This window comes from Hyperolius riggenbachi, chromosome 2, assembly GCF_040937935.1.
Source record: "Hyperolius riggenbachi isolate aHypRig1 chromosome 2, aHypRig1.pri, whole genome shotgun sequence".
In the NCBI taxonomy this organism is placed as follows: Eukaryota; Metazoa; Chordata; class Amphibia; order Anura; family Hyperoliidae; genus Hyperolius; species Hyperolius riggenbachi.
This window is the reverse complement of record NC_090647.1, coordinates 97,642,127-97,659,066: the sequence shown is the minus strand read 5'-3', so window position 1 is coordinate 97,659,066 and position 16,940 is coordinate 97,642,127. Positions and strand designations below refer to the sequence as shown.

At 42.5% G+C, this 16,940-nt stretch overlaps 1 protein-coding gene across 1 annotated transcript in view; it reads right to left on the bottom strand.

Moving 5' to 3' along the window:
- The window catches only part of FREM2 (FRAS1 related extracellular matrix 2), a 317,024-nt gene that overhangs the window by 279,861 nt on the left and 20,223 nt on the right, over nt 1–16,940 (bottom strand). Inside the window, exon 2 of the mRNA XM_068267101.1 lies at nt 9,565–9,654. Coding sequence (XP_068123202.1) covers nt 9,565–9,654 — 90 coding nt within the window. The remainder of the gene's footprint in view (nt 1–9,564; nt 9,655–16,940) is intronic.

Sequence of the window (16,940 nt, the reverse complement as noted above, 5' to 3'; positions counted from 1 at the left end):
GAGTCGGCTTTTAGGTTGCTACCGGTCCATCCTTCCAGTTTTAGACTGCTGGGGATTGTCTGGGAGGGAAAATACTTTGTCGATCTTTGCCTCCCTATGGGTTGCGCAATCTCGTGTTCATTTTTTGAAAAGTTCAGTTGTTTCATTGAATGGGTTGTAAGAGAAGTTGCAGGTGTTCGATCAGTTATACATTTTTTGGACGACTTCCTTTTTATGGGGTCTGCGGGTTCATCCGATTGCGCTTCTGCCCGGCCAGTTTAACGTTACATGCAATATGCTTGGTAACCTCGGACCCCTTACCTCAGCTCTCTGGAAGTTATATGTTTGAACATTGTATTTTGGTAAATAAACGAGCTGCTTTGGCCTATTAAATCCATGCTGGTGGTCATTGTGTTATTTGGGGGTTTTGGGTAGTTTTAGCCAGGAGGGCTAGGCTATACTACTATCAAGATAAGGCCTGGAAGTGCAGCACAGAGGAATCTGGAAGGCCGCACATGATAGTGCAGCCTGCCAGGTAGGAAAGGGTTAAGCAGGAGCGAGAGGCATGAGCGAGAGAGTAGGAGGAGCGGGAAAGGCAGTTTGAGGAAGGCTGGGGATGGGGGGTGGAGTCAATCAGTCAGGCGTTAGGTGACAAGCTCCCTCCCTCCCTTTTTTGTTCTTGTGGTTTTCTTTTATTACAGGTTGGGACGTATTTTTACTTTGCAAAGGATTGTTGATCTTCGTCATGGCAGCAGGAGGGGTAAGGGCTCCGAAGGTTGGTTGGTTTCTGGGGGGATTTGCCTTAGGTGCGAATCACCAGGTTAGGATCTCAGCAAGTGAGAGTAATTTGGTGGCGCAAGCAGTTGTCCCTGAGCCGGTGACCGCGGCGGGGGCCGGTTCCAGGCTGCTTGCCAGTTTAACGAGAATTGCCCACTGGAAGAATTGATTGTCTCGCCACTTCCCCTAGAAAAGAACCGGGTGCTTTTCGCCTCATACATCACTTGTCCTTCTCAAAAGGGTCATCAGTTAATGATGGTTTGTCAGGGGAGGACACGTCTGTAGTATATACGTCATTTGACGTGGCACTCAGATGGGTGAGGAGGTTGGGCCAGGGTTCGCTATTAGCCAAGACGGACATCGAGTCGGCTTTTAGGTTGCTACCGGTCCATCCTTCCAGTTTTAGACTGCTGGGGATTGTCTGGGAGGGAAAATACTTTGTCGATCTTTGCCTCCCTATGGGTTGCGCAATCTCGTGTTCATTTTTTGAAAAGTTCAGTTGTTTCATTGAATGGGTTGTAAGAGAAGTTGCAGGTGTTCGATCAGTTATACATTTTTTGGACGACTTCCTTTTTATGGGGTCTGCGGGTTCATCCGATTGCGCTTCTGCCCGGCCAGTTTAACGTTACATGCAATATGCTTGGTAACCTCGGACCCCTTACCTCAGCTCTCTGGAAGTTATATGTTTGAACATTGTATTTTGGTAAATAAACGAGCTGCTTTGGCCTATTAAATCCATGCTGGTGGTTGTTGTGTTATTTGGGAGTTTTGGGTAGTTTTAGGGCTAGGCTATACTACTATCAAGTGGTTAAACAATGTAAATCATTTGGGTCTCCTGCTGGTCCTCTGCTTCTAATACATTTAGCCACAGACCCTGAACAAGCATGTAGAACTGGTGTTTGACAGAAGTCTGACTGGATTAGCCAGCATCCACATGCTTGTTTCAGGTGTGTGATTCAGACACTACCGCAACCAAAAAGATCAGCAGGATTCCAGGCAACTGGTATTGTTTAAAAGGAAATAAATATGGCAGCCACCATATCGCTCTCACCTCAGGTTCTCTTTACCGGCTTCTTACAGCTGACCAGGTGTAACCAGTCAGAAGAAACAATCCAGAATTTTGACATATTACATTGAAACGTCACTAAATAACACCCAAGTAGATTAGGACGGCTTGTACAGATGCAAATACACCCACATTCAAGTTAACCCAATACGCTGTCTTGAGCCAAAACCATCAATTATATGAAAAAAAAATTGCATCTTATTCCAGCTACCTTGGCAAGAGCAGAAACAGGAGCAAATATTAGCTGTGCATTTATTAAATAAAATCAGAAATAAATTGCCCATTACAAAGTAAGTTCTGCCCCCGTGCACTGACATATTAATGTACAACACAAACAATATCCGTGGACTGAAATGACCCTCGGTAACCAAACACACGTCACACAGCCAAAACACAGCAGTGAAGTGCGCACATTTCTAGCAATGAGGAGTCATCTTAAGAGCCCAACACACAAAAGGTAACAGCAAGTCTTTTCAGGGCATTTTTGTACCATGAAGAGAGTCCTTGAACCCTCTTGGCGATGTGTTTAGTTGTCTGGAACTTGGATTCTCCCCAGAAAATTAGCAAACGAAGGATAAAAGGCTGTGATGAAACAATCTGGCTGGGATCTTTATGAACTAGCAAAAGTAATATTTAATGTAAATTGTCTACTGAAATTGGGGTGAAAGAAAGTGCTGGTAAAAATGAGGGGGTGCTAGTCTAGTTCAGGGGACCCAGCGGGTAACCTTAGAGACCCACGGCCTCCTTGCACGTGGCAATTTGGTCGCTATTTTAAAGAAATAAGAGACTCAGCGGGAAACACTATCCACGGCATCAACCGAGTAGGTTTAATAAAGTTGTGCAAGCGGAGGCGGTAGCTGAAGCAAGCGCTTTGCACCCGAAGCCTAGCAGCCAAAGCCTGTTGACCAGGGTTTTGCTGTGCAATTTTAGAGTTTTTTTTAATAGATAGTGTTTCCCGCTAGGTCCCCCATTTCTTTATTAGTGAGTTTGTCGCGAGCAGGAAGCGGCTGTTGGTCTATGAGGTTTCCTGCTGGATCCCCTCAAATAGACTAGTGCCAATAAGGGTAGTGGGGGAAATTTATTAAGACACATGCAAAGAAAGCAAGAGAAGATGTCCAGAGCAACCAATCAGAATCCTCACTTCATTCAACAGCCAAACCCAGATACGTCGTTATGGGCAATTCCAATCACTGCTTTAATGATGTGTGCTCCATCCTAGTAAATCACCCAAAGCGTTCAGACCTGAAATAACTAGTTTCACTTTTAAAGGGAATCTGAAGTGATAATAAACTTATGATATAATGAAATGTATGTGTAGTACAGCTAAGAAATAGAACATTAGTAGCACAGATACAGTGGTATGCGAAAGTTTTGGCAACCTTGTTAATCATGATTTTCCTGTATAAATCGTTGGTTGTTTTGATAAAAAATGTCAGTTAAACATATCATATAGGAGACATACACAGGGATATTTGAGAAGTGAAATGAAGTTTATTAGATTTACAGAAAGTGCACAATAATTGTTGAAATACAATTAGGAAGGTGCATAAATTTGGGCACTGCTGTCATTTTATTGATTCCAGAACCTTTAGAACTAATTATTGGAACTGAAATTGGCTTGGTAAGCTCGGTGACCCCTGACCTACATATACAGGTGAATGCAATTATGAGAAAGAGAATTTAAAGGGGTCAATTGTAAGTTTCCTTCAACTTTTAATTTTCTCTGAATAGTAGCAACATGGAGGTCTCAAAACAACTCTCAAATGACCTGAAGACAAAGATTGTTCGCTCAATTTCAGCTGTGTTCACTGTTAGGAACATATTGAGGAACTGGAAGACCACAGGTTCAGTTCAAGTTAAGGCTCGAAGTGGCAGACCAATAAAAATCTTGGATAAACAGAAGCGACGAATGGTGAAAACAGTCAGAGTCAAACCACAGACCAGCACCAAAGACCTACAACGTCATCTTGCTGCAGATGGAGTCATTGTGCATCGTTCAGCAGATGGAGTCATTGTGCATCGTTCAACCATTCGGCGCACTTTACACAAGGAGATGTTGTACGCAAGAGTGATGCAGAGGAAGCCTTTTCTCTGCCCACAGCACAAACAGAGATGCTTGAGGTATGCTAAAGCACATTTGGACAAGCCAGCTTCATTTTGGAATAAGGTGCTGTGGACTGATGAAACTAAAATTGAGTTAATTGGGCATAACAAGGGGTATTATGCATGGAGGAAAAAAACACAGCATTCCAAGACAAACACCTGCTAAATACAGTAAAATATGGTGGTGATTCTATCATGCTGTGGGGCTGTGTGACCAGTGCAGGGACTGGAAATCTTGTCAAAGTTGAGGGACACATGTCCAGGAATCAGTGACAAAGATGAAGCTGCGTCAGGCTGGATCTTTCAACAAGACAACGACCCTAAACACTGCTGAAAATCCATTAAGGCATTCATGCAAAGGAACAAGTACAACGTTCTGGAATGGCCATCTCATTCCCCAGAATATAATTAAAAATCTGTGGTGTGAGTTAAAGAGAGCTGTCCATGCTCGGAAGCCATCAAACCTGAATGAACTAGAGATGTTTTGTACAAAGGATTGGCCCAAAATACCTTCAACCAGAATCCAGACTCTCATTGGAACCTTCAGGAAGCATTTAGAGGCTGTAATTTCTGCAAAAGGAGGATCTACTAAATATTTCTTTTTTGTGGTGTCCAAATTTATGCACCTGCCTAATTTTGTTCAAATGATGATGATATGATGATGATATATCAAAGTAACCAAGCAGCTTTGCGTGACCCAAACCACTAGGAATGTTTAGGGGGATAAAAGAGACCGAAAAGCCCTCCTACAAATAAGCAATGCTTGGTGAAGTTTGCCTTCTTAAAACAGAAGGAAACTTGCAATAATTCAGCTATAAATGAGCATTTGTGGTTACCCACAATGCACCACTACTGAATATGTATTAAGAAGGCAAATTTCACCAAGTATTGCTTATTAGTGTGCATTTTAACATTATTAAAAATCAGCTTTCCATTTGAGTCTGAAGCTACCACAGTTAATTTTTTTTCCTATACTCACACTTACTTTGGTTGAAAAAAAGACACCCATCCATCAAGTTCAACCAGAAGGAAAAAAACAAAAAACAAAATACCATCCTGAACCTGCACATATCCCAATTGATCCAGGGGAGGGCAAATGACCTAACAAGGCCTGGGCCAATTAAGTATTAAAATGGAAACATTCCTTTCCCACTCCAGATGCCAGTCGGATAAATCCCTGGATCTACTCTCCTGGGATTTACCTAGTAATTATAGCTGTGGATGCCCTTCAATGCAAGGAAAGCATCCAATCCCTCTTTAAATGAAGATATAGAGTTTGCCATAACTACTTCCTGAGATAATATACTCCAGATTTTAACCACTCTTACCATGAAGGGCCCCTCTCTAAAAAGATCACAAAAACTTTTTTTCCTCCATACGCAGATCATGTCTCCTTGTCCGTTGTACAACCCTAGGGACAAAAAGCTCATCTGCCAAGCTTTTGTATTGCCCTCTGATGTATTTATACAAGTTAACCAGGTCACCTCCCAGTTTGTCCACCCTTTTTAGGTAATTGAGCGCTTCCAACCCCCTGATTAATTTAGTTGCACATCTTTGTACCCGTCAGGGGCGTAGCAATAGGGGGTGCAGAGGTAGCGACCGCATCGGGGCCCTTGGGCCAGTGGGGCCCCGAAGGGCCCTCCCTCAACTACAGTATTAGCTCTCTATTGGTCATGTGCTCATAATAATCACTTCTACAGACACTTTGAATAGTGGGAATCATTATCAAGCTGTTCCCCATCCCCTTATTGCACCTCTGACACTGTAGTTGCCCTTGGCAGGTTTTGGTACGCGGTATCAATTGTTATATATAGAGTGCCTGGGGGGCCCCATTGTAAAACTTGCATCGGGGCCCACAGCTCCTTAGCTACGCCACTGGTACCCGTTCTAGAAGGTCAATGTGCTTTCTATAGTATGGTGCCCAAAACTGTATCCCATACTCCAGACGTGGCCTCTCAAGTGATTTATACAGAGGGAGTAAGATAATTGTACTCATAGGCTATGGGATGGCATACTTAGCACTGTGTCAAGAGTTTGGCTTCAAGCAGAAGAGTTGTTAGACATCACCTGAAGATGGAATCAGATGATTTTTGTGTGACATCATGCAGGACTGATCTGACAATGCAATTCCATAGAAGAATGTCAGACAGCTATGACTGGGAATAACATGCCTGGACAGAGAGAGGCAAGATCCCAAGTCAGGCCTGGTGTCAGGTGGCGCAGGGTGTTACTGACGTGGTGTGACAGAGAAGATTATGGCCCTTAAGCACACTTGCCAATCACCACTGCTAAATGGATACTTAGGATTTGTGCTGAAATGGCGAGATTTCACCAATCTGCCCAGAGCACCATCTGTAACAGCATACTCTATGCTGAAGCTATGACTTTACTAATCACCTATTGTATCAGACATACACATGCAGGATAAAACTACCACCAGGTCTAACCCTGGAGCTCACTTCTAAAAACAACAACAAAAATCAAAATAAAATACTGTACCAGGTTAAATGAACAGCTGAAATACATATTCAAACTGTATATTCTGCAAAGAGATTTGTAATTCCAAATCCAAATCCAAAAAAGCTTTATTGGCAGGACCAAATACATTTAGCATTGCCTAAGCAAAACATTAGAATATAAGGGAAGATGCCGAGAGCCCAGTATAGTGTTGTATGTACTGTAAATTGGGTATGGAAGGTAAGTATAAGTAGGTTATACTCACAGACAAGGGTTACCGTCCAGGTAACCACTATGAAGGCAGGTGAGGAGATTAGACCTGTCCCCACTCAGGATTAAGAAGTTGCTCTCTGTAGATCGGGAAAAAGGAAGAATTCCTCTCCACCAGGGGTGGAAGCAACTGCAAAAGTAGTACAGAGGCGCCAACAGGGTAAAAACAATATTTCTTTAAAATGGATAAAATTAAGTAGGTAGCGGTGGACTTACCCCTCCAACACAGACACAAAAAATGTCCGTTTTAAGCAAAAATCAGTTTATTTACATACTCCGAACAAGGTGCAACGCGTTTCGCGGGTATATCCCACTTCCTCAGGCAATAAATAGGAGCATATAACCGATGCGGTCCGGTACGTAGCCTGGCGCCCCCATTAACGTGGAGGGTGAATGTGGGAGTAAGGGAAGGGTATAGGGGGATAGGGTATACAGTCCATAAGGGTATGTGTAATTTTATTTTACCAATCCCCCATACAATACAACTAATGTGTTATAGCACAGTTCCCCAACACTGTCCTCAAGGCCCACCAACAGTGCATGTTTTGCAGAAAACCACAAACATGCACAGGTGGAGTAATTAGTGTCTCAGTAGAGCTGATTAATTGCCTCTGTGGATTTCCACAAAACATGCACTGTTGGTGGGCCTTGAGGACAGGGTTGGGGAACACTGTGTTCAGCCCTAGACTTTTTGCCGCCTGAGGCAAATTAATGAAAAACGCCGCCCCCCCCCAGTATAATAACCCCCCACCCCCACCTGAGTCCCTGATCTGCGCTCCCCCTCTGGCTATTAATGCATCAATGTATGTTTTTAGGCAGTGGGCGGGGAGAGAGAACTCACCTCTTCCGTGTTCCAGCGTGCGTTCCACTCTTGTCACTTCCTGCAATGCAGTCCACTTACAGTACAGTTGGCGGCATTGCAGGAAGTGACGAGAGTGGAATGCACGCAGTTCCACGACTTAGTACCGCGCACTTCCTCCTTCGACCGAAAGGAGGAAGTGCGCGGTTGTGAGTTGTGGAACCCGTCCCATTGGACTCGAGAGTGTGATACACATAGAAGCGCCTGGGCATCTGGGTAATTAACCCCCTGTGTCCTATGAACACACCTGAGGCAATTAAGCCTCATTAGAATCATGAATTTGAGTAGCTAACTACAAGTAACTATTTGTAAGCACATCCCTGTTAGTGGATATAGTTTGTTGTCCCTAAAGAACATCATCATGAAAGAGTTCCTCACCTTGCCTTATAGAAGGAACAGCCCTGTGCAGCCATTGATCATTGTTAGTGCTACAACCCTTCACTCCTAGTATGGAAGGATGCCAAGGCAAGGCCCTTTATGAATAGGATCAAAGCAGAGAGGCTCCCAGTTCAAATGAAAATTTCCATAACCACAGTAGAAACATGACAACATCATGCCAATAAGGATACAAACCATAAAAGAGGCATTAGGATAATTATTACTGCAGGGTTTAGCAACAGCCCTATCATGCCAACACTAAATTGTTGCAATGATCAGCTGGCAAATTGGCAGATTCAACACAAACTGGTAAAATCGCACAGAGAAACGCAAAACTGGCCTTAGGAGTGGCTTGCTTCTGTCTCTATCAAAGCAAGGCACCTTCAGGGCCATGTCACACAACAGCCTTAGCTGCTGCTACTACCGGTAGTCACCAAGCAACTGATACTAATGTTATCCAATGCAGTTAATAAGAAAGAACTATGACACACTAGAGAAGCAGCAACTAGTCACATTTGTGAGACACAGCTGTTAGCAGCTGCATTGCGTAACATTAGTAGTAGCTGCAGCTAAGGGATATATTCACTTAAAGTAAACCAGAAATAAACGATATTAAAAGATTTATACATACCTGGGGCTTCCTCCAGCCCCATCCGCATGGATTGAGCCCACGCCGCCATCCTCAGCCTTCTCAATCTTCCATACGGGTACCGTAACTTTGGCCAGTCGAGACCAGTCTGTGAAAGCGCAGTGCGCTCTCTCCAGGGGAGAATACTGCTGCATCTGTGCAGTACTATTCTCCCCTGGAGAGAGCGCACTGCATTCGCTCAGACTGGCCTCGACTGGCCGAAGTTACGGGACCTGTTATGGAAGAGAGAGAAGACTAAGGACGGCGGTGTGGGAGTGATCCATGCGGATGTGGCTGGAGGAAGCCCCAGGTATATATAAATCTTTTAATATCGTTTATCTCTGGTTTACTTTAAGTCCATGAATCTTCTTGTACTGGTTTACCCAACCTCTGTAGTGCGCATTATGCAGTTAACCTAGGATCCTTTTATAACATGCGTAAGCAATACACGTCATACAAGCAAGTACTGGCGAGCATGTGCAGCGGCTCTGGCTTACTGCGCAGCCACGGCCGTACTCGCACAGGAGCAGCGTGGCCACGCTCGCGCATGAAAGGAGCATTGTCGTGATCACACTTCCGAAAAGCTGTGTCTTAGATAAGTATTGTGTTTTTTTACTATTTCCCCTTAGGTACACTTTAAGGAGTGTTATGAAGGCTACGTAAACCCAATTAATGTTGCGCACACTGTGTGCGCATGTAAAGTTTAATGTGTGACTTGGCCTTACAGCAGACCCATGGGCAATTAAACGTCTAATCACACAACAGTTACTACAGAGATGTAAGTTTCACAATTGTCATTCCCGTGTAGAATCATGTGGAAGGCATGGGCATGCCTATTACCTATACATATCTAGACTATCTTAAAGTCTATATTTAGATATTAACCTGTAGGGCCTATAGGGGCTCAGCACAGCCAAACCTAAGTGTGATGGCATAACATGGCCCCCTCTGCCGTAGGTCTTACTGTACACAAGTTCAGGTCAAGTCATACAGCACCAGTATGTACCCAGAAATAACAGGATTGGCCGCACTGTTCTTAGTACTTACCACTGTCTTCAACCGTAAAATAGAAGATATCGCTAGTTGCGTTTTCTTTGTCTCGTAAAACGTAGCAGATCTTCATGTCGTCTATGTCCGCTGCAATTACAAAAGCAAAAAACACGGTTTAGTTCATATCTGTGCTATACTGCGACAGTTTAGACCAGGCATGGGCAAACTTGGCCCTCGAGCTGTCGAGGAACTACAAGTCCCACAATGCATTGCAGGAGTCTGACAGCCACAGTTATGACTCATAAAGGCAAATGCATTGTGGGATTTGTAGTTCCTTAACAGCTGTAGGGCCAAGTTAGCCCATGCCTGGTTTAGACAGTTGTAAACTACAAGCGAGTGACTCAACTAGTAAATACTGAGCTTCTAAAGCTGTGTGAAAAGGGATCTATCACAGTATTGAAGATTAGTGAAGTGTCTTCTGTGTTCAGGCCTGTGTCCTTTCCCCTTCCAGGGAGATGTCTGCCTCCTACTTCTAGGCAGCAGTGTGGAAATGTCATACCTTTCTCTACAGGGCCAATATCCCGCTTCAGATTAGAAGTAAGGATCTCTGCAGGTAAAGTTGCTTAGTTTTTATTTATTTTTTTACAATATATATTTTTAAGTTATTTAGTCAGTGTTTGCCCATTGTAAAATATCTCCTCACCCTGATTTACATTCTGAAAATTATCACAGGTGGCGACATCTTTAGTCCTGTCAGGTGCCGCTCTGAGGAATGTTTATTTACTGAGATTTCTGAAAATAATGCCTAGTCTCCCAGAATGCCCTGCGAGGAGAATTCTGCATAGCTAAAATGCATAGGCCAAGCATCACTGGGGGGGGGGGGGGGGGGGGGACTACATACTAATAGACAGCAATATATAAATAGAGCAAGGTTTTTATAAAAAAAAAAACAATTATTGGCTAAATACAGTGATCTGCAAACTTTGCTCTCCAGCTGTTAAGGAACTACAAGTCCCACAATGCACTGAAGGAGTCTGACAGCCACAGTCATGATTCATAAACGCAAATGCATTGTGAGACTTGTAGTTTCTTAACAGCTGGAGAGCCGAGTTTGCAGATCACGGGGCTAAAATAATAGAATACAAAGAGACAGTTTTATGTCCGACTATTGTAGACTACTTGTCATACTATACACTTAATGGCTCGTATGTCATCGTCTTGTGTTGAATAATATACAACTAAACAAAACTAAAATATACATGAGAAAAAAATTCTGAAAAGTTTAGCGAAACAACCCGGCATTCTGGACATATACAGTACATTATTCATGCACATATCCATACATACACATAAACATATACTGTACATCAGCATTTACACCGCTATTCATGTCTGTTAGGAACATATACATATGCATACACATCCATATATAACAGCAACCTGGATCATATAATCACTTTTGAAGACTGTTTCAATAGTTTGAATCTCTATGATTTGGTCCTCAGCACACTTTTATTTTTACAAATAATTATAATTATAATCTATTCTCCTTGTTTGCATTCATCTGATATTTGAGATAATTTGGTGAGGTATAGGGAATATCCTGAATAATTTATAATTTACTGCATTCTACTGTATGTCACTAGAATGCTTTAGTTCACTTGATCTGAAAACAGGCTCACATCAGCCTATCGCTGGTCTTTTCCACTAGATCTACATCTGGTATTTTTATTCACTTACTGTATAAAGAGTGTAGGTAGATAACTATTAACGCAGGTGATAAACTTTCCGCAGGTGTCATTTTACTTCCCCCTAATCCAATGCACTGATGAGCATAAACACATGTCCCCGATGCACAAGAATGATGAAGATTAGGTTGCCTGACTTCTCTGTAACATAATTGGCCACATGTTCTTTCCACTTGATAGCCAGACACTGGAAGCTTCCCATTTTTGTAAAGGGAATAAAAATGACAAATATTTTTGTACAATTTAAAGTCAATGGGAACCTCACGCAGGCGCAGTATGGAGCTGCCTGTCTTAGGAAACACTTGGGCTCCCAAACCCTTCCGAATTCTCCCGCAGTGCAGGATTCAAACACGGAGCTGCCGCTGCAACGAGAGGGGTGCGAGAAGGCCCTATAGGACCCAGAGCCATCCTTCTCGATAGGTAAGTATTTGGCTGATTTTTTTTTTTTAAAGTTAAAGAGGAACTCCAGTGAAAATAATGTAATAAAAAAGTGCTTAATTTTTACAATAATTATGTATAAATGATTTAGTCATTGTTTGCCCATTGTAAAATCTTTTCAATCCCCGATTTACATTATGACATTTATTACATGGTGAGATTTTTACTACTGGCAGGTGATGTAGCTGCTGCATGCTTTTTTGGCAGTTGGAAACATCTGTAAACAGCTATTTCCCACAATGCAACAACGTTCACAGACAGGAAACTGCGAGGAGTACCACGGTCCTCAGAGTTTCTTGTGGGAGGGGTTTCACCACAATATCAGTCATACAGCGCCCCCTGATGGTCTGTTTGTGAAAAGGAATAGATTTCTCATGTAAAAGGGGGTGAAACCTGTACTGAGAGAAATTAACAATTGTGCTGATCAGGTATGCTGACTTCACTGGTTTCCAACTTTACTCCGCTACTTACTACTTATCCAATTCAGGCTCAGTACACACCAAAAACCTCTAGCAGATCTGCAAAACGCTAGAGGTTTTTGAAGCAGATTTCAGAGCGATTCTAGGCATGTTTAGAGAGGTTTTTTGGAGCGTTTTTGTGTAGCAGATGTCATATATTGTTACAGTAAAGCTGTTACTGAACAGCTTCTGTAACAAAAACGCCTGGAAAACCGCTCTGATATAGAGTTTTTCAGAGCGGTTTTCCACTTTCCTATACTTTAACATTGAGGTAGAAACGCCTCAGAAACCTAAGAAATGCTGCAGCCCCCGAGTTTGCGTTTGTGGAAAAAACCGCTCTGGTGTGCACCAGCCCATTCACTTTCATTAGCCAAGCGGTTTTCCCCTGCAAGCATTTTAAAAACCACTCCAGAACCGCTCTGTTGTGCACAAGCCCATATAGCACCTAGATTATCTCATTAACCCCAACCAGGACAAAGAAGCTGAAATTAGCAAATCAAAGCTTCAAGTAGCTTATTCATTTAAACAGCAGTTGTGTTAATTACCCAGTGATTTGCTAGCCCTAACTTCTGCCTCCTGGGTGACGCTCATCATCATATGTTAGGAGAACATTTTGCTCATCACTAAAAGAAAACCATAGTTATTTATGTGAAGAGGATGCTGTAGAGAGAACTGATTTACACAGGTGATATCCGGGCATTAACCAGAACTGGTAAAACACAGACAGGAGGTTAACAAAGGTGACGTGAGTATTTACGATCTCTGCGTGTTTTTTAGTCATTCATGGCCTGAAGCAATGAGGACTCGTCACAGCAGAATTTACCTCAGAAAAAAAATATATAATTACTATTATGATTATTGTTACAGAAACTTTCTTGTATCCATCTGTCTTTTACAGACATGGAAGGTGAGAAAACTTTCACACTACAAAGCATTGTCACTTTAATTGTTGCCAACCTATGTCCTGAATCGCATAATACAAAGTAACAATTTGGTGGGGAATAGAGGAAATATAATGTGTAACAATTTCTTCTCCAGAACCTTCCTTTCTGTGGTAGTATTTGTCAATGGATCAGTTCATATGGGCACCGCAATTGGCAGGCGTCTAATAGATGCCTGTTTTACAGTATTTATCGGTAATCTGGTGCCTAAACAGCGATCAGGGTTCCTGATGTGGTTAACAGCCAATCGGCAACTACACAGTAATTAATGGAACGATCCGTCATTTTGGTCGACTAGGTTGCAAGGTTTCAAGCAAACAACGGGAGGAGGGTGGTTACGTTTAGGCAATAGGTTTTTGTTGTTGGTGTTTGCCATTAGAAGGGGGGGGGGGGAGGTATCTACACTGGTGGTGGTGGGGGTTTCAAGTGAGAATGAGTACCGGTACTGCATAGTAAATTATTGGTAATCTAGATTACCAATATTTTACTACTAGCGGCCCCACCCAGCGCCCAACTCATGTGGCGGTGCTGTAGTACTTACCCTTTTGCAATGTGACCCCTTGCTTAGGCTCACTGTGTTGGTAACCTGACCATGCTAGCTGTTGCAAAGCGTGGGCTGCTATCTGGATTATTAGCATTGGTTGATGGGGACTAGATGGCAAGCTCCTGTGGTAACGCACCTCTACTGTTAATAAACTACCACCATTCTGAACTTTTGGATCTTTAATGATGCCCATTATCTGACTCCCCTAACGGTACCCCCTCTCCTAATGCCCTCTGTTGTTATGACTTATGCCTGTATTTATGTTTTGCTGCCACCCTTATATTATATTATATTTGTGTAGAGAAAAAGACAGTTGGCACTACTGCATGAGACTGATTGTTATGAGGGAGGCAGGCAGGGTACACAAACATCACCACCTTCGACGCCACATCAGCGTGCTCAGATCCATGTAGATATACTGAATGGAAATACAGGAGGAGGAGAGGATCGGCATCTGCAAGTGAGTTTATTTCCAAACGTAGGCACTGTGCAAATGTATAAATCAAATGCAATAAAAAATGAACATACCGGTGCATAGAAGTTGAGCTCTGTTAGTGGGTGCTGGGCACTTAAAGCCTGACGGCCGTTTTGCGCACATGTGCGCTTCTATGGAGCCTGACGTAGAAGCGCATATTTTAACAAAATGGCCGGCAGGCTTTTAGTGCCCAGCACCCACTAACAGAGCTCAACTTCTATGCACCGGTATGTTAATTTTTATTGCAATTGATTAATACATTTGCACAGTGCCTAACTTTGGAAATAAACTCACTTGCAGTGCCGACCTTTCCTCCTCCTCTTTTTCCATATTATATAGGATGTTGCTTGATTTATTATAACAGTTTACTTTATGGCTTTGAAAATGTAAAGAGATTCTCAATATTTTTTTTTTCATACAGAAGACAATAATATGGTTTAATTGGTGGTTTATTTACCATGGCAAGATTGAAAAACCTTTCAATCCTTCTGAAAGAAGGCTATAGATGCCACCAAAGAGTCCAGGAAAAAATATAAAGATCGACAAACAATTGCACAACAACAACAGGCGCCCGCTGGGCAGAACACCATCACTGCATCCTCTATGAATCCTTCTCAAACCAGAGAGTGCTTAAAGAGAAACTCCAACCAAGAATTTATCAAACCAGAGAGTGCTTAAAGAGAAACTCCAACCAAGAATTTATCAAACCAGAGAGTGCTTAAAAAGAAACTCCAACCAAGAATTTAACTTGATCCCAATCAGTAACTGATACCCCCTTTTACATGAGAAATCTATTGCTTTTCACAAGTAGACCATCAGTGGGCGCTGTATGACCGATATTGTGGTGAAACCACTCCCACAAGAAGCTCTGAGGACCGCGGTACTTTTGACAGTTTGCTACAATGTAACAAGGTTCACAGACAGGAAATAGCTGTTTACAGCTTTCTCCAACAGCCAAAACAGCTAGCAGCAGCTACATAACCTGCCCACAGTAAAAATGTCACCATGTAATAAATGTCAGAATGTAAATCGGGGAGAGGAAAGATTTTACAATGAGCAAATACTGACTAAATCATTTATACATGAATGAAAATGAAGCACTTTTTTATTACACTATTTTCACTGGAGTTCCTCTTTAAAGTGAACCTCCAGACTAAAAATCTACTCAGCAGCACTGAAAACGCTTGGTGTTTCTTTAACAGTTTCACAGCATCACAACTTTGTTTTTCTTACATAAGTCTTATTTTTAGCTGCACAAAAGCTTAAGCTCCGCCCCATCAAAGAAAACTGCCCAGGCTTTTTTGCCTGATGCAGTGCAAAGCATCATGGGATTTCCTATGTTGTTATTCACGTTGCCTAGCAACTGGGAGGTGTGATAAGTACACAGGACAGTTGGGACTGTGTCTCCTGCTCCGTCACCTCCTTTTAACCAAAAAGATGGCTGCCCTCATGAAATCAAACATTTGCCTGTTCTTTTAAAACAAGGTGGGTAAGAGATTATATTACCTATCTATTTTAATTAACATAATTAATGTAACTTAATGACAGTATGTTTGTTTAGGCTGAAGTTCCTCTTTAAGGATAATGTAAAACCATCTGTCAGAAGGTTAAAGTTCAGCCGAACCATTGACCTTGTAACATGGTAACAAGCCGAAGCCTCCCATTACAAGCACCAAAAATATGGCTGTAGAAAAAACAATAGAGGTATTTAGAAAGGCTAAGTTAAATCTCATACCTAAATCCCCAGAGATGCTCTACTGTAATTTATCACTATTGCTGAAGGTTGCAAAATGGACTGTACCTCTCCCACTACGGAGTGCTTTCAAAAACAAAGGAGACCATGAGAACCCCCATAAGGAGATGATCTAGTCCAAAACCTGCTTGTAGGGGTTCAAAGCTGATTAAAACTACCTCCTGTAAGTGACAGGTACACAGAAAAAGATAATTTACAAAAAAAAAAAATACTCAGGGACAAACTGTATTTCTGTATCTCTCTCTCTATCTCTCTCTCTCTCTCTCTCTCTCTCTCTCTCTCTATATATATATATATATATATATATATATATATATATATACTGTATATACAAATGTATACACAATGGGGCTTAGCACACTTACTGCGTCGCACCAGAAATTTCCAATTTGCTGAAGAGCCCCAGCGATGGCTTACTGAGCAGGGGTGGCGCTATGCAAATACCCTATCGGCGCATTACCGCAGGGTCATATGTTTGTCATTTATTTGCATTGCGGTGAGATGCGGCAGGAGCCATTACAATTCTGTTCTTTTTTCAAAGTAATTTTTTCATATTTTGTATACTTAAATAATCTTTAGCTTTATGTACTTTTGTAAATGAAGATAAAATGTTGACATGTCCCGAAAACGTACATACAAAAAGGCTGTTGTAAAATGCACAGCGTGGACGCAGTACTGCGCACGCATATTACAAGCAAGCGTTGTCATAAAAGCGCAGATTTGGGAGCAGCTGGCGCCACCATAGACCGCAATACGAACACGCACACTGCGTAACTTTGGCGCCGTCAGCAGACGGATCTGAAATTACTTTTAAAACACTGTAATACAGCCGCCAGCAATAGCTGGAAGCCGCATTACATCATTCCCCACCATCCACGTGGACCTGGAGGGGGAATAGTAATTATCGCCGCTGGGACTTGTGCAGGAGCAGGATAAGCCATATATCGGCTGTATCCTGCGCCCAAGTCTCCCGGCGGTGATTTCATCGGTATGCATTACAAGTGCCTGTATGACAAAAGGAGCACGTGAATGCAGGGCTGTGGAGTCGGTCCGAAAATCCACCGACTCCGACTCCT